At 30.2% G+C, this 22352-nt stretch overlaps 13 protein-coding genes across 13 annotated transcripts; 6 read left to right on the top strand and 7 right to left on the bottom strand. All coding sequences in view use genetic code 12, as the record gives it.

Annotated features, from left to right (window-relative positions):
* Positions 1-54: 54 nt before the first annotated feature.
* Positions 55-1566, top strand: PRI2 (DNA primase subunit; the record flags this gene model as incomplete). The annotated part of the gene is made up of 1 exon (XM_002549468.1): positions 55-1566. One exon carries the CDS (start codon positions 55-57, stop codon positions 1564-1566), a length of 1512 nt encoding a protein of 503 aa, XP_002549514.1.
* Positions 1567-4275: 2709 nt separating this feature from the next.
* CEK1 (mitogen-activated serine/threonine-protein kinase) lies at positions 4276-5460 on the top strand (the record flags this gene model as incomplete). Its single annotated transcript, XM_002549467.1, has 1 exon — positions 4276-5460. One exon carries the CDS (start codon positions 4276-4278, stop codon positions 5458-5460), a length of 1185 nt encoding a protein of 394 aa, XP_002549513.1.
* A 387-nt stretch (positions 5461-5847) lies between these two features.
* Positions 5848-6471, bottom strand: CTRG_03809 (uncharacterized protein; the record flags this gene model as incomplete). Its single annotated transcript, XM_002549466.1, has 1 exon — positions 5848-6471. One exon carries the CDS (start codon positions 6469-6471, stop codon positions 5848-5850), a length of 624 nt encoding a protein of 207 aa, XP_002549512.1.
* A 1340-nt stretch (positions 6472-7811) lies between these two features.
* Positions 7812-8426, top strand: CTRG_03808 (uncharacterized protein; the record flags this gene model as incomplete). The annotated part of the gene is made up of 1 exon (XM_002549465.1): positions 7812-8426. The coding sequence occupies one exon, from the start codon at positions 7812-7814 to the stop codon at positions 8424-8426; it is 615 nt and encodes a 204-aa protein (XP_002549511.1).
* Positions 8427-8441: 15 nt separating this feature from the next.
* CTRG_03807 (uncharacterized protein) lies at positions 8442-8870 on the bottom strand (the record flags this gene model as incomplete). Its single annotated transcript, XM_002549464.1, has 1 exon — positions 8442-8870. One exon carries the CDS (start codon positions 8868-8870, stop codon positions 8442-8444), a length of 429 nt encoding a protein of 142 aa, XP_002549510.1.
* Positions 8871-9092: 222 nt separating this feature from the next.
* Positions 9093-10283, top strand: CTRG_03806 (uncharacterized protein; the record flags this gene model as incomplete). The annotated part of the gene is made up of 1 exon (XM_002549463.1): positions 9093-10283. The coding sequence occupies one exon, from the start codon at positions 9093-9095 to the stop codon at positions 10281-10283; it is 1191 nt and encodes a 396-aa protein (XP_002549509.1).
* A 447-nt stretch (positions 10284-10730) lies between these two features.
* On the top strand, positions 10731-12056 carry CTRG_03805 (uncharacterized protein; the record flags this gene model as incomplete). Its single annotated transcript, XM_002549462.1, has 1 exon — positions 10731-12056. The coding sequence occupies one exon, from the start codon at positions 10731-10733 to the stop codon at positions 12054-12056; it is 1326 nt and encodes a 441-aa protein (XP_002549508.1).
* A 244-nt stretch (positions 12057-12300) lies between these two features.
* CTRG_03804 (uncharacterized protein) lies at positions 12301-12912 on the bottom strand (the record flags this gene model as incomplete). Its single annotated transcript, XM_002549461.1, has 1 exon — positions 12301-12912. One exon carries the CDS (start codon positions 12910-12912, stop codon positions 12301-12303), a length of 612 nt encoding a protein of 203 aa, XP_002549507.1.
* A 2332-nt stretch (positions 12913-15244) lies between these two features.
* On the bottom strand, positions 15245-16720 carry CTRG_03803 (mRNA splicing protein; the record flags this gene model as incomplete). The annotated part of the gene is made up of 1 exon (XM_002549460.1): positions 15245-16720. The coding sequence occupies one exon, from the start codon at positions 16718-16720 to the stop codon at positions 15245-15247; it is 1476 nt and encodes a 491-aa protein (XP_002549506.1).
* A 322-nt stretch (positions 16721-17042) lies between these two features.
* Positions 17043-17852, top strand: VMA8 (H(+)-transporting V1 sector ATPase subunit D; the record flags this gene model as incomplete). The annotated part of the gene is made up of 1 exon (XM_002549459.1): positions 17043-17852. The coding sequence occupies one exon, from the start codon at positions 17043-17045 to the stop codon at positions 17850-17852; it is 810 nt and encodes a 269-aa protein (XP_002549505.1).
* A 130-nt stretch (positions 17853-17982) lies between these two features.
* On the bottom strand, positions 17983-18840 carry SOU1 (Sou1p; the record flags this gene model as incomplete). Its single annotated transcript, XM_002549458.1, has 1 exon — positions 17983-18840. The coding sequence occupies one exon, from the start codon at positions 18838-18840 to the stop codon at positions 17983-17985; it is 858 nt and encodes a 285-aa protein (XP_002549504.1).
* A 796-nt stretch (positions 18841-19636) lies between these two features.
* Positions 19637-20623, bottom strand: CTRG_03800 (SDR family oxidoreductase; the record flags this gene model as incomplete). The annotated part of the gene is made up of 1 exon (XM_002549457.1): positions 19637-20623. One exon carries the CDS (start codon positions 20621-20623, stop codon positions 19637-19639), a length of 987 nt encoding a protein of 328 aa, XP_002549503.1.
* Positions 20624-21888: 1265 nt separating this feature from the next.
* Positions 21889-22302, bottom strand: PGA41 (Pga41p; the record flags this gene model as incomplete). The annotated part of the gene is made up of 1 exon (XM_002549456.1): positions 21889-22302. The coding sequence occupies one exon, from the start codon at positions 22300-22302 to the stop codon at positions 21889-21891; it is 414 nt and encodes a 137-aa protein (XP_002549502.1).
* Between the last annotated feature and the right edge of the window lie 50 nt (positions 22303-22352).

Here is a 22352-nt window from a genome sequence, read left to right as displayed (position 1 = left end):
GTAGTTAGCCAATCTTGTTTCATTCATATCATATCACCAACAGTCTGTTGAATAATGTTTAGACAAGTTAAAAGAAGAACAGCTGGGAGAAGAAACTTTGAAGATTCTATTGACGAAGATTCACCAGTGAAATATTCTACTCCACCAACTTTATACACATCAAGATTATCATTTTATGATTTACCACCAACTCAAGAAATCACATTAGAACAATTTGAAACTTGGGCTATTGATAGATTAAAAATTTTAATTGAAATAGAATCATGTTTAGCTAGATCTAAATCATTAAAAGAAATTGAAAGTTCTGTTAAACCATTGTTGTTGAAATATTTACCTTTGAATCCAAATGGTAGTGTTAATTGTATTGAAGAAAGAATGAAGGATCATTATAGTCATTTTATTCTTCGATTAGTTTTTTGTCGTTCTGAAGAATTAAGAAAGAATTTTATTAAAAATGAAACTATTTTATTTAAAGTTAGATATAATTTATTACAACCAAAAGAACAACAAGAATTTATTGAGTTGAATCAATATAGATTACCTTGGAAATATATCTCCAGTGAAGAGAAACAAAAATTTTTACCACAATTAATTAATGCTAGTGGTGGTTCAATTAGAGGTCAATTATTATCTGAAGGTGTAACTAATATATCTAATGATCAGCTTAGACAACATTTTATTCATAAAGAAAATTTCATTAAATTACCATTTGAAAAAGTTACAAATTTGGTTAGTACAAGATCCATTTTCTTACATAAAGGATATGGGTATTTACCAACAAGTTTGCAATTGAATTTATTAGCTATTGAATTTCAAGAAATTTTATCTAGTAATTTAATAAGAACTTTCCAAACAATACCAAGATTAGAAGAAGATGATAGATTATTACCATTATTGAATAATTTATCACGTAATTTTGCTAATTTCCAATATGAATCTGAAATTGATCCGGAATTAATTAGTGATATCAATGCTAAACTGGTGCTTACTCCATCAATTACTAAACATTTCCCCCTTTGTGCTACCAATTTGCAACGTAATCTTATTGCCAATTCACATTTGAAATATGGAGGTAGACAACAATTGGGATTATTTCTTAAAGGTATTGGATTAAATGTTGATGAAGCATTAAAATATTGGAGTTATCAATTTACCAAGAATAATATGACATTAGAAACATTCAATAAAGAGTACAAATATAATATTCGTCATCAATATGGATTAGAAGGGGCTAGAATTAATTATAAACCATGGGATTGTTCAACAATTTTATCTAAACCAAAACCAGCCAATAAAAATGAATTTCATGGATGTCCATATCGTGATTTCCCAATTGATTCATTGGTTAGTAGTTTAAACAATATGGGGGTTAAAGATCAACAAGATTTAAACAATATAATTGATGATGTCAATAAACATGATTATACCGTTGCTTGTACTAGAGTGTTTGAAATTACTCATTCAAGAAATTTAACAAATAAAGAAAGTTTACACATAACTCATCCTAATTTGTATTTCGATAGGTCTAGACAATTAGAAAGAAGTGAAAACAAACAAAATGAGTAAATAGAAACGTAGTCAATGTTTTGTTCATTTCCCTCCATAGTTTGATTGTGTGTGTGTGTGTTTTTAATATAAAGAAGAGTGCCAAAAAGAAAGTTGATACTGTTTATACACTGCGTGTGTGTGTGTGTGTGTGCGTGCACAAAAGCCAAATAGTTCATGTAGAGAGTTGCCCAATTTGAACATTTGAAACAACAACATTCTCTTTTGAAACGCACATTAAAAGTCAACCAATTAACTAACAAAGAAAAAAAGGAAAAATAGAACAATTTGTATTAGAATTTAAACAATAATGAATAATAATTGTAGTAGATAAACAATATCGTGATTCCAGATCTTGATCCCAAATAAGCCTATTTAAATAAAAACACGAAAAGATATATGTTTAGTTAACCACTGTGTGTATAAATCCCCTTTGAGGTACAAAAACCAAAACCAAAAAAAAAAAAATAATTCATTGTAAAATTACAATAAATGCCAGGCACAACAACCAATATAATGCACAACAAGAAAAAAATTCAAGTGAAAACAACCATTGTTTCTTTTAAGGTACCACTGATAGATAGACAAGTTCTTACTAACAGAATGACACGTTTTTGTTTTTTTTGCACTCTAAAGTTAATTTACATATAAGACTTACATACAAAAACTGTATTTGATATCATTCCTGAATGTCAAACAATATTTTATTCAAATTAAATAAGGAAGTTTAATTGAAATTTTTTTTTAATATGTATCAATTCACCTTATTCTGGTGTATTTCTTTAACTGCATAATTGATTAAAAGTAGTAAGAATTGGTAACAGAAGACGATAAATATTGATAAAGAATTCTATTTGAGGCGGTAAAGAATCTCTGGGTGGTTTCTTTTGTTATTGTTGAATTGGAACAAGGCAGGTTAAAGTGGGAAATATTTGTGTGTGAATTGACTTGTGTAAAATTTACAATGAATCTTATATGTCTGTATGTCTATATAGGATTTATTATATTAGTTTAAGAGTCAAAGTAATGGATAGTTTGGGTTTCATTCATTTTTGTTCCTGACGATAGGTTAAAACATTGCATCTTTTATTTTCTTACAAAAAAAGGAAATATGTACGGGTAATTTATTGCATTGTAAATCGTTAGAGTATTTTATCCTAATATAGACTTAAAGCAATAGATATCCATTTACTAAATGGATAGCAGTAGATTGCAAATAACAACTAATAAGGAAGATAAGTACATTAGTCAATGTATGATGGTTTAAAGTGTATACAAACCCAGTACTTGTCTTTAACCCTCATCATGTGATTTCAAACAAGAATGAGAAACTCACAAACATATATTGCTCTCCATCTCTTTTGTTTCTTCTTTCCTGTTTTTTTTTTTTTTTTGTATTTTAACTGGTTTTAGATGATAAGGAATAAGCGAAGTGTGGTGGAAAGGGAGGATGTGACAGTAAGATAATATACTCGTAGTGCTTAAATTTTCTTTTTTTTTTGACTGCGAAATTGTAACAAGTGTCTTTGATGATGAAAGATAACATTTTCAGGTGAAACGTATTAGTGAAGACAAACAAAATAATAACCATAATTATTGAGAATTTATTCATCTTTCATTCATGTATTTTTGAGGTTGAAATATACATGTACGTAAAAGTCAATCCCCAAGAAAGTAGGTAAAAAAAAATACATCTATGTATGTATGTATTCGCTAGTAGTTTCCCATGGCTTTTTGTGTGGTAAACCACAGAAAATGCCTTGCATGAGACTTAAAGTGTCGCGTGGATGGGTAGAGTTATGGTGAGTTGTGTCGCAAGGTTGATGCTGTCACTTATATGACTAAGAGAACAATGGCTATGTTCAAGTGGATGTCATTGAATTTCCATTTTCTAAGTGAAAGTTTAATTAGACGTGTTTTATTTCAATTAATTTTTTAAATTGGTAGGAGATTTACATACACATACATACATAATTCATGACATGATTTCAATGCCAGTTGATTATTGCAATAACACTTTACATTGTCAATTGTAAATGTCCAGTTGATTTTGTGATCTTGTATTAGTTGTAAATTTTATCCCACCAAATTTTACTTGAAGAAATTTGGGTTTCATTGTTTCTTCCAATATGTTTTCGTTTCGTCTTTTAGTTTTTGTGGTACCGTGATATGTGTAAAACAAACTGTTTGGCTTGAAAAAAACCAAAAAAGAAAAGACACACAGAGTACATTATATAAAAAAAAAGAGGATTTGATCAGTGATAATTGTATAAATATTCAAGATGATCCTCTTCACATTTCAGCCATGTTTCTTGTTGATCCTTTTTTTTTTGATTTCTGATTTTCTGATTTTTTGATTTTTTGCTTATTTTATGAAATTCATTTCTTTCGTCAATACTATAATAACACCACATAGTTAAAAATTTCTATTACCCTTTCTTTGCTCCCTTGCTCACTCAAATAAAGAACAACAAGAACAAAAGAAGTTGACCTTTTTTTTTAAGCAAAGAATTCTTTTTTTTTTTTTTGATTTTTTTTTGCTCAAATCCTATATAATTATTCACTCCTTTTCATATTTCAAACTTATATATCATTTGAGTTCAAAGCAAAAAAACAAAAACAAGAAAGAACTACTATCATCAACACTATCATCAGATCCTTCATTCCTTTATACATACAACTACAGTTTATAACATTCATTAGAACAAATCATACTAGTCAAGAATTACAATGATGAATATAGATCAACACCATCAACAACAGCAACAAGCACAGGCACAGACTCAGGCACAGGCTCAGGCTCAAGCCCAGGCACAAGCACAAGCTCAAGCACAGGCGGCAGCAGCAGCAGTTGCAGCCTCATCTCAACGTCAAGTTTCATTTAATGTTTCAGATCATTATCAAATATTGGAAATTGTGGGAGAAGGTGCTTATGGTATCGTTTGTTCAGCTATTCATAAACCATCAAATCAAAAAGTAGCCATCAAAAAAATTGAACCATTTGAAAGAAGTATGTTGTGCTTACGTACTTTAAGAGAATTAAAATTATTGAAACATTTCAATCATGAAAATATCATTAGTATATTAGCCATTCAAAGACCTTTAAATTATGAATCATTTAATGAAATTTATCTTATTCAAGAATTAATGGAAACAGATTTACACCGAGTTATTAGAACCCAAAATTTAACAGATGATCATATTCAATATTTTATTTATCAAACTTTAAGAGCATTAAAAGCAATGCATCTGGCAAATGTATTACATCGAGATTTGAAACCATCAAATTTATTATTAAATTCAAATTGTGATTTAAAAGTTTGTGATTTTGGATTAGCTAGATCAATTGCATCTCAAGAAGATAATTATGGATATATGACAGAATATGTTGCTACTAGATGGTATAGAGCACCAGAAATCATGTTGACTTTCCAAGAATATACCACTGCTATTGATGTTTGGTCTGTTGGATGTATATTGGCAGAAATGTTGAGTGGTAGACCTTTATTCCCCGGTAGAGATTATCATAATCAATTATGGTTAATTATGGAGGTTTTGGGTACTCCAAATATGGAAGATTATTATAATATCAAGAGTAAAAGAGCAAGGGAATATATTAGATCCTTACCATTTTGTAAGAAAATCCCATTTAGTGAATTATTTAATAGTAGACCAGGAATTAATCCATTAGCTTTGGATTTATTGGAAAAATTATTAATTTTCAATCCTGCTAAAAGAATCACTGTTGAAGATGCTTTAAAACATCCTTATTTACAATTATATCATGATCCAAATGATGAACCAATCAGTGATAAAATTCCTGAAGATTTCTTTGATTTTGATAAAATGAAAGATCAATTATCAATTGAAGATTTAAAGAAAATGTTGTATGAAGAAATCATGAAACCTTTATAAAGATAAGTTATCACACAAGGGGTTTTTTTTTTCTAAGGTATTTTTATAGGCTTGTTATTGTCAATGTCAAATGTCAATTTTTTTTTTTGCAGTTAAAGTTTTTTTCTGATGGTTTGATTTTGTGACACGTGACTCCACGATCAAAAAGAAAGAAGAAAAAGAGGAAAAATCTGTCCTATAAACGTTTGAAGAAAATTTTCTCGAAAGGAGGTGGCAGTGTTTTTTTTTTTTTCATTTGTATCAATAAACTAAAAACCTGTAATGTATTTACTATACAAAGATATAATACTAAAATAAAAATCAAATAATACAAACCAAAACTATAATACTAATAATAATAATAAAAAAAAAAACTCATTACAATATCAAACATACAAATAATCAAGTCTATTTCTTTCTACCAAATAAACCTCTCTTTTTCTTCTTCTGCAGTTTGTTTTGATCAGCTTGTAAACTACTAGCACTATAATTACCTGCTTGATAAACTGGTTGTTCATCAAAATTAATCACTGGTCTTGAATATGCATTTCCTGATCCATCTTTATTACCATATCCCAGATTATTATTATCATTTCCTTGACCACTTAAATTATAGTATGGGAAATCTTCATGGAAACCCCAGCCTAAACGATTACTTTCTAATTGATCACGATATGTTAAATCACCAGTGATGGCATATTCAAACCCTCTAATGGTATCTAAAGGACGTTCATTTCTGTTTCTTGTAGGATTAGACATATCTGTTTGTACAATAGGTTGTCCAAAAATATCTTTTAAATCATGTGAATCTTGGGATAAATAAGATGGTCTTCTTGCATCTGGATCACCTTCAGCGCCATTATGAGCAGCTTGTTCAAAAGGTTGAGCTTCTTGAACAGCAGATAAAATAGGATCATGAACATTAGCTGAATGCATTTTATATTGTTGTTCATCTTGTGAAGATATTTTAATTTGAATATCATCCACTTTCTGTGGGGTTTTATTTGAAGATTTTGATCTAAATATAGCCATGATTTATATAGAAGTGTGTGTGGTAATACAACTAAGGGATGGTAGAACGAACGTGATAAAATAGACAACAACTACTACAATAAATGTGGTTGTAAAATGGTTGTAAAAACAAGAAACAAAATAAGTGGTGTTGTAAAAAAAATCAGAAAAAAAAATATAAATTGAGACAATTTGTTGTGATTTTATACATATTTCATTAATTATACAACAAGGAGTGTGTGCGAGAGAGAGAGAGAAATCATTAAATAACTACAAGGTTTTTCTTCTTCTTCTTTTTTGTGTGAGATCAAAAAATAGAATAAATCAATAAAGAACGGGAGAGAGAGAGACAGAAAAATTTTTTTTTCTTCCCTTTTACTTTTCCACTTCTTTCCTTGTTTTAATTAACAATGTAACCGATGTGTGTAAAAGTGTATGTACTGTAAATGAAGTATTTTTAGAATTTTTCTACTAAAAACCGATTTGATGCATTTTCACTTTTTAGTTAAACTTTGAATAGTATCAGAGAGGGGAGGAAGAAAGGATTATTTGATCTGGTTATTAACCTGTTCCTCCTGTACTCATAATATGATCCCGTATAGTTTAACCTATTTTGTGTACGCGTGTATTGATAGTGTGAATGACCGAATGAACAATAAAATTGCTAATCTGCGTAATTTGTGTTGGAAAGATTTTGTATGGGTGCGTTCCTGAGTCAGAGAGTGTGTTTGGTGATATTTTGATTTACTACCGCATTTTAAATTTTTGGGGAGATATGCACCAGCCATTTTTAATTTAATTCTTCAACTTGTTTGTCCGTCTGTCTGTCTCATGTTGCCCCTCCTACCATGACACTAAGTTTTGATTAACAACAACAACAACTGATACTACCAATTGAATAGCTTTACAAATGGCTGGATGGCATCCAATCAACTCATTATTAAAGTATACTGCATATCGTTTAACAAGGCTGAGTTTGAAGGAATTGGGATTTTTTTTTTTACCACCGGGAGTGGGAAAACCACCCGAGGGCTTTGATTGCTATTAAACTAACGATATTTCTATGACAATTGTGAGGAGTGATGAGGCTATACACAGCACATTCTTGTAACAGGAACATACAAGTGAATACATATCATTAGCATATTTATGATTACATCATTTAGACACATTGTATTTCTTCCTTAATTTGACATAATTCCCTTGATCTAACAGACACAATGCGTAAGTAAAATCATCAATAAAAAAAAAAAAAACTACGAGACAACAGTGAGAGTGAGAATGAGACAGAAAAACTAAACTCACACGTAAACTTCACCTTTACAAGGCTGTTCAAGACACTTAATAATATATCGAAAAACATGACGGAATCTACAACTACAGTTGAAAAATCAATAGACCAAGAAACACCAATAAATCAAAACCCAATTCAATTTATCTCATTAATTTCAAGAACTGATAAACCATTATATATTCAAGCTTTTAATATTGATGATTTACCATCTAGTACAAATGATTCAACAATAGATAAAAATAAAATAACAACAACTAATTCAAATGCAAATAAATTTCTTAAATTTAATTTCTTAAGTCATATGGCTTTAGATATATTTGCTAGTCCTTCATCATTAAGCTTACGTGAACAACAACAACAACAACAAGTACAAAATAAAGGAGATCTTAATACTGTACTTTTATTTATTCAAGATCAAGTTATGGTTTATGGATATGAAACTAATAATGGATTAAAAATCGTTGTTGGATTAGATCAAAATTATCAAATAAATCATAAAAATTTAGATAAATTATTCTTGGATATTCATAAATGTTATTTACGTACAATATTTAATCCATTAAATGGAATAATTAATAATTCTCCTATAAATACTTTTGATCATGTTGATGAAGGTGAAATATTATTACAATCTTCTACATTTGATAAAAATATCAAAAAATTAGTCAATTCTTTTATATAATATTAGTATACACACTTATTTAAGTACAACATTAGCTCCACGTAATTGTAAATATTCTTGATCAACCCCTGGTGGTAAATTTTTAACAACTTCTTGATAAATTTCCGAATTATAAAATCGAAGTTGATTTGAAGGTGATTTATAATTACTTGGTAATCCAGTGATATCACAATAATTCTTTCTAGGTAATAAACTAGGTGGTGCTGTTACTGATGTATATGTAGGTGTATCAAATTTCAAATTAGTTTTAGCTTGTAAATATTTAACTTCATCACTTATTAATTGTCGACTTGGTTTATATCTTCTATTTGGTGCTGTTTTCCTATTTGGATTTTTCTTGAATGAATGTTCTTTTGTAGTAATCTCCAGGATTTCATGTAATCTATCCATCAGAGTGGTATTGACAGGAGTACCTGTCATTGAACGAGCCGGTGTATTAGACATATTTATCAATAGATGTTTTGTGGTTGTATAACTAAATGATTTCTTCTTGTTGTAATTTTTTTTTGCTTTTTTTCATGCCGTTTGATACAAGCATCCAAAAAACTGTATCACACATTTTTGTTTCTCGGTGTGTATTTATTTTTTTCTTACAAAAATAAAACATTTCCCCAAACTGATAACACTTTCTTTTTACATTTTACATTTTCTCAACTATCAATAATTATGGGGATTGGACTTTATGCTATTGTAGCAGGTACTTTGATTACTGGTGCTGCCAATTCTTTACTTACAAAATATCAGGATAATCAATGTGTTGAAAATTGTCACGATCCAAATCCTGCTAACCACAAGACTTTTAATCAACCAGGAATCCAAACCATGCAAATGTTTCTTGGTGAATTAGGAATGTATTTGGTGTTTTTGGTATATAAATGGTACAACTCTAGAAAACAATATATTCAACTCAATACCGATGAACAACAAGAGCAAGATCAACGAGTACATGAGACATCTATTTTCCAAAGTTTCAAATTAGCAATCCCTGCAATTTGTGATTTAAGTTGTACTACATTATTAAATATTGGTTTGATTTACACTCCTGTTTCAATTTATCAAATGTCAAGAGGTTCAGTGGTATTATTTGTTGCTATATTATCAGTATTGTTTCTTAAAAGAAAAATCACCAAACTTGAATGGGTGGCTTTATTTTTGGTTACTTTAGGTATTGGTATTGTTGGGTTAAGTGGTTCAAGAAATTCTAAAACTTCTGATGTATCCACTGATGAAGGGGGTGAATCAGCTGCTTTAGTTATATTTGGAATTTTCTTGATTGTATCAGCTACTTTGTTGCAAGGGTTTCAATTTGTTATTGAGGAACATATTTTGGAGAAAAACCCAATTATTCCATTACAATTGGTTTATATTGAAGGTTTTTACGGATTGTCTATAATGGTTATTATTTCCGTGTTGTTGAATTTTATCATTGGATCTATTGAATCTCCTGAAAATTTCAAAACTTCTCCATTTAATCTCCCATTAGCATTTAGTCAAGTATTCAACAATAGAACTATATTGGTCTCATCATTATTAATTCTGTTATCAATTGCTGCATTCAATTATTGTGGGCTTTCAATTACTCATAGAATCTCAGCTACTGCTAGATCAACAGTTGATACATGTAGAACATTGTTGGTTTGGATTGTGGCTATTTCCATGCATTGGGAATCATTCCATTTCTTGCAATTCACAGGGTTTGTGGTGTTGGTATTTGGTACCTTGTGTTTTAATGGGGTTTTAAAGCCAGAAGAATGGAAATTTATTCCTGAATGGTTAAAGAATGATACCACTGGTAATGAAAGAGATCGTTTAATCAATGTCGTTGATGAAATCGATGAACCAATTGAAAGAATGTAATGAATAGATAGGAATAGATGTACTGTACTATAAAGTGTAGTAAAGTAGATTGCAGCAGGTGTTGTACACAAAATGATCATTGGTGAAACCCTCACGTGAGAGATGTCAGAAACTTGAGAATTTTTTCTTTGATTTCTTCTTCCTCGATTGATTTTTCGTGTGGGGGAAGTTTTCATACAATAAAGTTTTCTTTTTATTTTTTTTTTTTTTTGTTCTCACCATTTCTTTCTTTTTCTCAACCAATGAATAGTTGACAAGAGGTAATAATACCAACTAGATTATTTGAATAACTTCCCATTCGTTGAGATCTTTTTTATTTTTATTATTATTTTTCATTACTGTTTTGCATTTGCATTTGCATTTGCTAATTTATTTGTTCATCTAGACGACCGTTGTTAATTTATTTATCAATTAATTTTGCATCATATCTTTTTTTATTTAATAGACATGAAGATAACTACAAGAATTATCAGTATAATTCCTCGAAGATCTATTCATACATCTATACGATTATTAAATAATATTACACCTTTAGAATTATATGATAAAAGGGTTCAAGAAGGTAAACTTAAAGATGATCCATATCAACGAAAAATCATTACTTCATTATCTAAATTACACGAACATTTGTCAGATTATCATCCACCGGAAGTTCATATTCCTACAATATCTGAATTAACACCCAAGATTGGAATTTCAAAAATATTTAGTTCATTCTTTGGTAAAAATGACAATAGTGGTGATAGTTCAGGAAGTGATAAAGTTCAACCATTTAATCCTGATAGTATTGAACGTAATCCAGTTAAAGGGATTTATTTATATGGAGATGTTGGATGTGGTAAAACAATGTTGATGGATTTATTTTATGATACAATACCTAATCATTTAACTAAAACAAGAGTTCATTTCCATAATTTTATGCAAAATTTACATAAAAGATCCCATCAATTAAAAATTTCTAATCATAAACAAGATTTTGATGTTATTCCTTTATTAGCTGCTGAAATTGCTAGTAAATCTACTGTATTATGTTTTGATGAAATGCAAGTTCATGATGTTGCTGATGCTATGTTATTAAGAAGATTATTAATGATTCTATTAATGAAACATCATATTATATTATTTGCTACTTCAAATAGAGCCCCTGATGAATTATATTTAAATGGGATACAAAGAGCTAGTTTTATTCCTTGTATTCAATTAATTAAAGCTCAATGTAATGTGGTATATTTATTAAGTGATCGAGATTATAGAAAAATCAAAATGGCTAAACAAACCCCAACTGAAATGGGATCACCATTTTATTTTGGTAAAATTGGAGATGTTGAAGAACAAGAACATATTAATAAATGGTGGGATTATTTTGCTGGTGAACAAGATGAAGAAATACCAATTGAAAATTATAAAATATCAGTTTGGGGAAGAGAATTAATTGTACCTAAATCAATTCCACCAAAAGTTGGACAATTTACATTTGAACAAATTTGTGGACTGCCTAAATCTGCTGGAGATTATTTATCATTAGCTCAAGAAATGGAAGGTATTATAATTACAAATATACCATTTATTGAATCAAGAGATGAATTAAGACGTTTTATTACTTTAATTGATGCATTGTATGATTCTCATAGAAGATTAGCTATTAGTTGTCAATATGATTTTGATCATTTAGTTGGAATTGAAAAAAGTTCAGAAGAAGGGTTTGCATATTCAAGAACAGTTAGCAGATTAAGTCAAATGAGTACACCTGAATGGATCGAACGTGGTGTATAAAAGACGTGCATATATACTAGTATTAACTGATATTAACGTAAATTAAAAATAATATATATATAGAAGAATACATTATAAATGATAGTAATTGGAAAAGAACGGAATCAAAGTGGGTATATAACGAAAGTACAAAAATATCCTAATTAAGGGATTTGAAAAAAATAATAAAAAAAAATAAAAACGAAAGTCTATAATAATAACAATAATACTGGTTATAATTATCTAATTTAAATCAATAGATAATTTATAAATTATTTGAAATTAAATCATTATGAAGGGGGACATTAAATAAAATTAAGGAACTTTCATCATCTGAAATTTCATCATCATCAACTTCTTCATCAAAAGTTTGTTTTCTTAATTTTTCACGTTGTTTAGATTCAGCACTTGAAATATATCTTGATTTTGATCTATTTAGTCTTGGTTTTGAATTTGTACATGTAGTAGTAGAAGTAGTAGAAGTACTAGGAGTATTTGATTGTAAAGCAGGAACACTAAAAGATCTTTGAAATTGAGGTTTTGGAGAAGATAATTGCAGCAGGATAGTAGTAGTTGAAGAATGAATAGATGAAGGAATTGAAAATAATGAAGAATTATCTTGATTTATAGATGATGAAGTTGAAGCATCAGATCTTCTTTTTAATAATTTAGCTGTATAATAATCCCCAGGTCTTTTTGGTGTTGAATTTATATTATTAGAATTATTATTAAGAAGGGTAGAAGTACTTGAATTTCCATGATATGTATTTATTGAAGTAGTTGATTGAGCTCTATGATAAACTGGTGGTGGTGGATTTGGGAATGGTTGAGTTTTAGTATTTTGGGATTTCTTAGTGTTGAGACTTATTTCAATCATTTAGTTATTATTTAGTAATAGTAGTAGTGGTAGTTGTGGTGGTAGTAGTAGTGGTAGTAGTAGTGGTAGTAGTAGTGGTAGTATTACAAGCGAATGGGTATATTAATAGTTGAACGAAGTAACAAGAAAAGAAAAACGTGATTAGTTCTTGAAGATAAACGAATAAACGAAGAATAAATGATAATTAACTTTAAGATGAAGTGAATTGAATGAAATTCAGGTAAAAAAAAAAAAAATTTAAAATCTAGTGATAGTAGGATTGTTTTATATTTATTGTGATTACTTTTGTTAATGTTAGTCGTGTAAATATGCCTACTTTTTCTTTTATGTATATATAACCAAGATGATGGGAACTGGGATACAATACACAAAATAATGTAATAATAGAAACATAAGAGTGTATATAAAAAGAAAAAGAAATAGAAAGTGGAATACTAAAAACTTTAGTTCCTTTACATTGGGAACGTACTGGTAATTTCAGCCTCCAATAAATGGTTGCTGTTCCAAGTGAGTCGGGTTTGTATTTTAGAACAATACTAAAAAAAAAAATGAAATATGAACATTTGAAATTCTCATCTTAATCAACGAAAGGTTCAAATTACTCTACTAAAAGAAGGTTAATCATATATCTATAAAATATGAAAAACAAGGTCTAGACTCCATTCATTGAGTATTAAAGAAGATCAACATTCAGTATGGTGACCGGTATTTAATTTTGTTAAGATTGTTTTTATACGGTTACTGTACATCGAGAACGTAGCATGGATTGTGGTATGTTTTTTTTAGTGCGTGCAAATATGGTGGGTAGTGCACTAATAACCAAATTCCTTTTTGTACATTGAATTTCCTAAACGAGAAAGTGCGTGCAATTCCGGATAAAACAAAAGAAATTTTTTTTTAGTTCAACTCTTCGTCTTGTAGTATTTGTGTTGCGTTGTGTTGTACCAATTTACACTACTCGACAAAGATTATTAATAAGACACACACACACACACACACTAAATCAATTTCAAGGAGTTACCATTGTGAAAAAGGTAATAGCAATCGTTTAACTCAATTGTACAAAGGGGACGGGACCCAGTGGTGATGTGGTACAAGCAATTAGAAGAAAAGGTGTGTTCTTTCTTTGTATTTCAATTTAAATTTTATACCCGATAACGAATCTCCTTGATTTAAAACTAATTCTTCTTCTTCTTCAACTAAAATCTTTGACTTGATGATTTTCCAGAATAATATGAACTGAAAACAAACGAAGAATCGTTATCTGCAGCATTGTTTATTCATTAAAACATTCCCGATCCTTCCTTCAAAACACATGCACACTAAGGCTACACCAACAACAACAACAATTCATCAACGACGAAAGACAGAGGATGAATCAAATCCATACAAATAGTGTACACACAGTTACGAATCATGAATACACGCTACAAATCATGAGCTGCTTATTTTGTAAAACCGTACCAGCAACAACAAAGTAAAAATAATAAAAAAAAAACCTTATTATACTAAAAATAAACCACCAAATGGAAATCCATGTAACCCTTACTTCTTATTCTCCATTACTTCCCCCCTACTCCCCGATTCCTCTACTCCACTGTTCATCTACTCCTGTTCATTACTCTGTGATATAATTCAGTTTCTTTTAATTTATTTTTATGTTTTGTTCCTCCCTTTTCGACTATTGTCATTCTAAATTTAGTGCATTACTTTCTTTCTTTCTCTACATTGTAATAAATATAATATCGGAAGTACTTTCATTATCCTGATTCCACCCCCTTGATTATCTTATCCGTTCCCTCGAATACAAATGAAATTACACAAAATCCCGATATTTTTCCACCTTCTCCGAGAATCACCTATATACAGGATTTTACTTGTTGATAATAACAGGGACGCCTCGATGTAAATCAAAATTATTGTCAATATCGATAAGTATTTATTCAGTGTACATATATGAACTCATTTAAAATAATATGATTAGTCTTTTATGATTGCTAATGATGATATCAAAAGCACCAATTCAGATCCCCTTATGCCGAGATTTTTTGTTTTTGTTTGTTTTTTATGATAGTCGATGATAATGATGATGAGTCTCTTTATTGAAGATTAACCGATAAAAATGTCAAATTGAATTTGCATTATAATCAATAGTTTTTGTCAATTTCATCTACATGTTTTGTGTTTCACAATGTAAATCTCATACATACACACCCCAGCTTTCAGAGAAATCTTGTATTACATTTCATAGTGAAACAGGGGAAACATATATATATAGACTATTTGGAAACATTAATCCGTTTGTATTAAATTTTGTAAGAGAACCCTATGTCTATAACTTAAAAGATTCTATTAAATCATCATAAAATTCTCGTAATTTCCTGGATTTGATAACCTTGTTTTGTACAGTTTTGTTATTCTCATCATATTCTTTATTCAATACATCTTGTAAGATTTCAAGAGCTTGATTTTCTGGAAATTCTTCACATCCAAGTAACATCTCACACCAAGAAATATATAAATCTGCCAATTCATCAGGATGTTTAAATTGTGATAATACAGCTTTAGAGTAGATCAAATTTGACGTTTTGAAATCTTGTCTACTAGCATAAATATCAATATATTTCTGCCAAACTTGACACAATTTATGATCCTTCACACTTGTCACTTTTAAGGGATTAATTGATCGAATAGCTTCAGTTAATGTTTGAATTAATTTATTCAAGTCATCTTTAACTAAATCAAATCGAGCAAACCATGCATCTAAATCATTTATATTCTGTCGTAATAAAGTATCATTAATTAGCATCTTTCGATTGTTAATTAATTCTTCGAATTCATCCATGAAATACAGCAATAAGTTCAGTTCGGGATCCTTTTCAGCTAATTTAATCAATTGATCCTCTTCAAATTCAAGATAACTATCATAAATCAAAACAAAATCTGACAATGTCTTGCACTGTTTTATACCCTTGTTGTAATAATGTCTAATTTTTGCAATGTTATTACGCTTTTTGAAAAACTCAATCAATTTAATATATAATTTTCCTAATTGATCAGGATAATCAATCATGAATCGTTCAATAACATCTTCAAAAGCATCATCTCTAGGTGGTTCTTTTATTAAAATATCAACATATTCAAAAATACTTTGAACAATAGAATTAGGTAAATTCAGATACTCATTAGGATTATCAAGTATTTTTTGATATAATTTCCTTGATTCTTGTATATCACCAAATTCTCTAATCTTTTCAATAATTTCAATTAAATTCATTTCTCCTGATATTTCTCCCTTGATTACCGATGGATCTAAATATTCCATATATTTCAAATATATTTTTGCTCCAGTTAATCCACCTACTTTTTCGGCAAATTCTAAATACATTGGCCAAATGTCTCTATGTTCTTGTATTGGTAAGTTCTGTAAACATTCATTGAATTTTCTTCTAATTTTGGTGATATCATAAGATTGTTGTTGTGATTCCAAGTATCGTAAATATTCAATCCATATAGACTTGTCTTTCCGAAGATGAATTAAACAGTTTTCAAATATTTTTTTAATACTATTAGGATGAATATCATGACCTTCTTGTAAAATCAATTCGAGTAGATTCTTCCATAATTCTTTCGAATCAGGTACGACACTAACTGCACGATATAGTATAAATAATCGATTATCAAACAGGGCATTTATTTTGAAGTTATAATAGGATAACCATGTTGATATATTGTGTGGTTCTCTTGAAATTGACTCTTCATATGAGATATCCTCTTTTGAAATCAACTTATCTAAATCAAACTTCATGGTGGGGCCACATCCAATTTAGATCACCTGCTCATCGTTATATCTGATACCAAAAAAAAAACGAAAAATGTTCCTTAATATGTGTAAATTTTAATCAAAGTGCACGCACTCGCATAGGACAACAACAACAACAACAACAGTGGTGGTGAAATTAAATTAATCAAAACTGGAAAGAACCCACGCAACGCAACCAACAATTCCAAAGGAAGAAAAAAAAAAATCCCAATAAAAAAAATTAGGATGACGATAACGCTGTGTGTATTCCCTTGCAAACAATTGAACAACATCTAGCCAATAATTGTTATTTCTACATTCTTGAACTATGTCAGGTGCTGGTAATCGTGAACAAGTTTTCCCTACTCGTATGACTTTAGGTCTCATGAAGAGTAAATTAAAAGGGGCTCAACAAGGACATTCATTATTGAAAAGGAAATCTGAAGCATTAACTAAAAGATTTAGAGATATAACTCAAAGAATTGATGAAGCTAAAAGAAAGATGGGTAGAGTTATGCAAACAGCTGCATTTTCTTTAGCTGAAGTTCAATACGCTACTGGTGATAATATTTCTTATCAAGTTCAAGAATCTGTATCAAAAGCAAGATTTCAAGTTAAAGCAAAACAAGAAAATGTTTCTGGTGTTTTCTTACCAACTTTTGAAAGTCATATCAATGAAGATGTCAATGATTTCAAATTAACTGCCCTTGCAAGAGGTGGTCAACAAGTTCAAAAGGCTAAATTGATTTATACCAAAGCAGTTGAAACATTAGTTGAATTGGCTTCTTTACAAACTGCATTTATTATTTTGGATGAAGTTATCAAGATTACAAATAGAAGAGTCAATGCCATTGAACATGTTATCATTCCAAGAACAGAAAATACTATTGCTTATATTAACGGTGAGCTTGATGAAATGGATCGTGAAGAATTTTATAGATTGAAAAAAGTTCAAGAAAAGAAACAAGAAGCTGCTGCTGCTGCTGAAGCAGAAGATAATTTGAAAGCAGCTCTTGCAGAAGGTGAAACGAATGAACAAGAAATTCAACAAGAAGTTGAAGCTTTGGATATTAAAGCAGATGAGAAGAGCGCAGAAGCAGATATTCTTCAAGAAAAGGAAGATGACGTTATATTCTAAGTACATTTGCTGCACTATACATTTTATGTAGAATAAATAAAACTACTACTAAATGATTATAACAAAAATAGCAAGAATAATAATATATCCATGAAAGGAACCGTCATTTTCATCATAGCCATGAATAATATTATGGACATGTGTAACCCCCATCAACAGCAATATTTGCCCCTGTGGTGAAAGTAGAAGCATTTGAAGCTAAATATAAATAAGCACCTACCAACTCTTGAGGTAATCCTTCTCTACCCAATGGGGTCAATTGCCACCATTTCTTTTTCATTTCAATATCGGCAAATTGTGCAATTTCAGTTACAATATAACCTGGTGATATAGAATTGACTCTAGCACCAAAACTTGCCCATTCAACAGCTAATGATTTAGCTAAATGTGTACAAGCTGCTTTAGCTGCATTATATGGAGCTTGTAATTGGGGAATATTAACAATAGAGCCAGACATTGAAGAAGTGATTATCAAACTACCAGATTTATTCTTTTTAAATATTTGTCCAACTTCATGACAACAATAATAGACTCCATTTAAATCACAATCAATAATTTTTTTCCATTTATCATATCCTTCTACATCAATTTCAGGTCCATCAGTCCAAGCAATACCAGCATTAGCAACAAATATATCAATTGTACCAAAATCAATTTCAATTTGTTTTATAGTTTTTTTAACTTCTTCAGGATCACTAATATTACATTTATATGCTTTTACATGAACACCATAAGTTTCAATTAAATGTTCGGCTTTATCTTCAGATGGATTAGAATTATACCAAATAGCAACATCAGCTCCTGCTTGTGCATAAGCTTCGGCAACTGCCCAACCAATACCACCTGAAGATCCAGTAACTGATGCAACTTTACCCTTGAGAGAAAATAATTCAAGAGCATGATGAGGTAAGGTAGGTGGGTTTGTAGGTAACGGTCCCAATTCAGCATTGGTATAAGAAATAACTTTTTGTTCTTGATTATTTGACATTATGTATGGTTGAATGAATGAAATTATTATTAGGTTTTTGAAATCTATACCTATGAGAATTGATAGATCTTAATCAAGGAAAAGAAAAGAAAAAAAGAAAAAATTACAACCCCTTAAAAAAAAGAATTTCCATTACGAGATTATATGGATCGGTATTTATAGTTTTGAGACAACTAGGATACTCGGGGGGGAAGTTGAATCGTAATGATTATCGCTATGATCCATTGTGTTTAGTATTCCGGGAGTGATGTTAATTCGAAGAACAATAATAATATTAAAATTGTAAACTGTGTATGTGAATTGGGGGCAGTGTGGGGGGGATTCAAAGACCACAAAGAGTGAAATTTTTCACGCAGATACACGCACACCGGTGTGCTCATTGTTACTCACTCCGATAAGGTTGCGAGAAGATTACGTAAGAATAAGTTTAGATTTAAACATAAGAATTACTCTCTGAGTATTGAACAATTCAATTATCATTTATTGTGCATGGTCCAATTATTTAGGTCTACTATGGTAAATGTAAGGTCACTTATTATTATCGGTCTTAGTTATTAAATATTTCCCATCAACAAACTTGTGTCAATGCTAAAATTGTGACGTCATTCAGTATACAACAAAGTTGCAAAAATCTACACAGAATAATACAACTAAAACCATTCCAGAAAGGCGTAATCTAAAAAAATATTGTATATATTATAAAACTAAAAAGATCTAACAAGTATCAAACTTTCTTTCTCTATGTTCTATTTCCTCTGTTTTTTGTTTTGTTGTTGTTGTTTTTTTTTCTAATTGTCTAGACAACAGTGTACCCACCATCAACATTCAAATCAGCACCAGTGGTATAAGATGAGGCATCAGATGCCAAATACAAATAAGCACCAACCAACTCTCTTGGATTGGCTTCTCTACCTAATGGAGTCAATTGTAACCATTTAGCTTTAACATCTGGATCGGCAAATGAACTCAATTTGGTAGCGATATAACCTGGAGAAACTGAATTAACTCTTGCAAATGGAGCCCATTCAACAGCTAATGATTTTGATAAATGTTTAACACCAGCTTTAGCAGCATTATAAGCTGCTTGTAATTGTGGAACATTTACAATGGTAGCAGACATACTAGCAGTGAAAATAAATGAACCTTTACCTTTCTTTCTAAAAATTGGACCCATTGAATGTGCACAATAATAAGCACTGTTAAGATCGTCATCAACAACTTTTTTCCATTTATCAACTCCTTTAACATCAATTTCTGGTCCATCAGTCCATGCAATACCTGCATTAGCAACAAAAACATCAATAGTACCGAAATCATTTTCAATTTGATGAATAACTTCTTCAACATGATTTGGATCAGTAACATTACATTGATAAGCTTTTGAACGTACACCATATTTTTCAACTAAATATTTGGCTTTATCATCTGCAGGATGTGAATTATACCAAATAGCAACATCAGCACCAGCTTGGGCAAAACCTTCAGCAATAGCCCAACCAATTCCTCCTGAGGAACCAGTAATTGAAGCAACTTTACCTTTAAGTGAAAAAGCATCTAAAATGTTATCTGGTAAAGTTGGAGCTTTTGCTGGTAATGGACCCAAAGCAGCATTGGTATAGGAAATAACTTCTTTTGAACTCATGGTAGTATTAAGATGTTTATATGTTTGTGATAATCTTCTAGTTGGTATAGATATTCTGTAATATTGATTGACTTTTGTAATAAAGTTTTTCAGTGGATAGAATTTTTCAATTAAAGAACATTTGAAGGGTGTGGATTTCATGCCCTATTTATACTATTCTTAAAACTAACAATGAAAACAGAAAGAAAGAAAAAATAAAATACAAAAAGAAAAATCAAAGAACCTCAAATTTCTTGTATACGTTAATTAATTAGCAATCACAATTTTCCGAATTGCTTTCTGTTGTTGCATTTTATTGGGTATTTTAGGGTCCAGTATTGTTTATTACACTTGTGACGTGTAATTTCATGTTCAATTGAATCAGAGAATACACAGGTTGTGGATCCTAAGAATTGTGGGGAGGCGGATGGTTCAATAAGATGTGGGAAGTGACAATGTCATACAATATAACAAGCGCATCAACTTTATTCTATATTTGCTATGTTGAATAATAAATTACTAAAAGAATTAGTGACAGGTCGGTTTTTCCGGAATTGCCTTAATTGGTTAACAACCCTTCGTTTACCAATATCACGGATCTTAGTAAATCATTTAAATAAAGAAGGGGAATCGAAAATGGTTCTTGCTGATTGTCTAGAATTGCTATTCGTTGTAGTTTGCTTGCTATGATTTTCTATGACATCATAATTGGTAGTGCATTACCGCCCAGAAACTTTCTTGTATGCAGTCACATAATAAAAGCTATTTTGCACTATGTAGCAAAAAAAAAAAAAGTCGTGCAAATAAGTTCCTTAAAATCTGGTGTTAATATTACATAATAAAGCAAATGCAAATTTACATAAAGGATATATTTGTGCCAATAGTGTTGAAACTATAAATGTTCCTATAAGAATACCATGTTTGAGTAACCTGTTATATGCTGAGTAGTAGATTATTGGCGTGTATCTCTTACGGTGACTTTGAATACAAGCTTAGATACACTTGTTCCGAAAGTACTCCTATGATATTGTTGATCTTTGAAAATTCTTGCAAACTTTAGAGCGGAAAAACAATAACCACTCGATAACTGCAAAAACAGAAAAATTTAATACTATTATAAGTAGTTTCAAATTCCCATCAAGTTATTCAAACTAACTCCATGATCAACTACGAAAAATATAATTAAAAAATTATAAATTTAATTCTATAAATTTTAAATATCCATATGTAAATATACAATTCAAATGCTTCTATTGCAAATGAAAACCGAAAACAAAAAAATAAAAATTGAACAAAAAAATCCGAAAAACCAAAGTTAAAATGAAATCACTTTAAACAGAATATAATACGATAAACGAAATCCCACGAATAAATAAATGAATAAAAATAATGAATATCAAACAAAACTTTCATTAGTACATTTCTCGTTAATTAGTAAAGACAGTAACTAAAGCAAAGAAAAGTACTGCTAAAGTCATTGTGGAGCCACTTGATAATGAATTGGCAGAGCCTTCATAAGTAGTAACAAGAGGAGGAACATCTTCTGATGCAGATGCAGATGAAGATGGGGTACTTTGTTGCACCAATGTAGTTGTGGATTTATAGTCAGCTGGATTGGATGAAGAATTCTCTTTACCGGAATCATTGTTATCACCTTCCCCTGAGTTGGAATCACCACCAGTAGAATCAGCGTTATCATTACCAGCGTTGTTGGAGTCATTACCAGTAGAATCAGTGTTGTCATTACCAGTGTTGTTGGAGTCACCACCGTTGGTGTTAGAACCGTCATCACCAGTAGAATCAGTGTTATCATTATCTGGTGTTGTTGGAGTCACCACCATTAGTGTTAGGATCGTCGTTGCCAGTGGTGGTTGGAGTCATCACCAGTAGA

Source organism: Candida tropicalis (genome assembly GCF_000006335.3).
Source record: "Candida tropicalis MYA-3404 genomic scaffold supercont3.5, whole genome shotgun sequence".
Taxonomy (NCBI): domain Eukaryota; kingdom Fungi; phylum Ascomycota; class Pichiomycetes; order Serinales; family Debaryomycetaceae; genus Candida; species Candida tropicalis.
The sequence above is the reverse complement of the archived record's forward strand: the minus strand, read 5'-3'. Positions and strand labels throughout refer to the sequence as shown.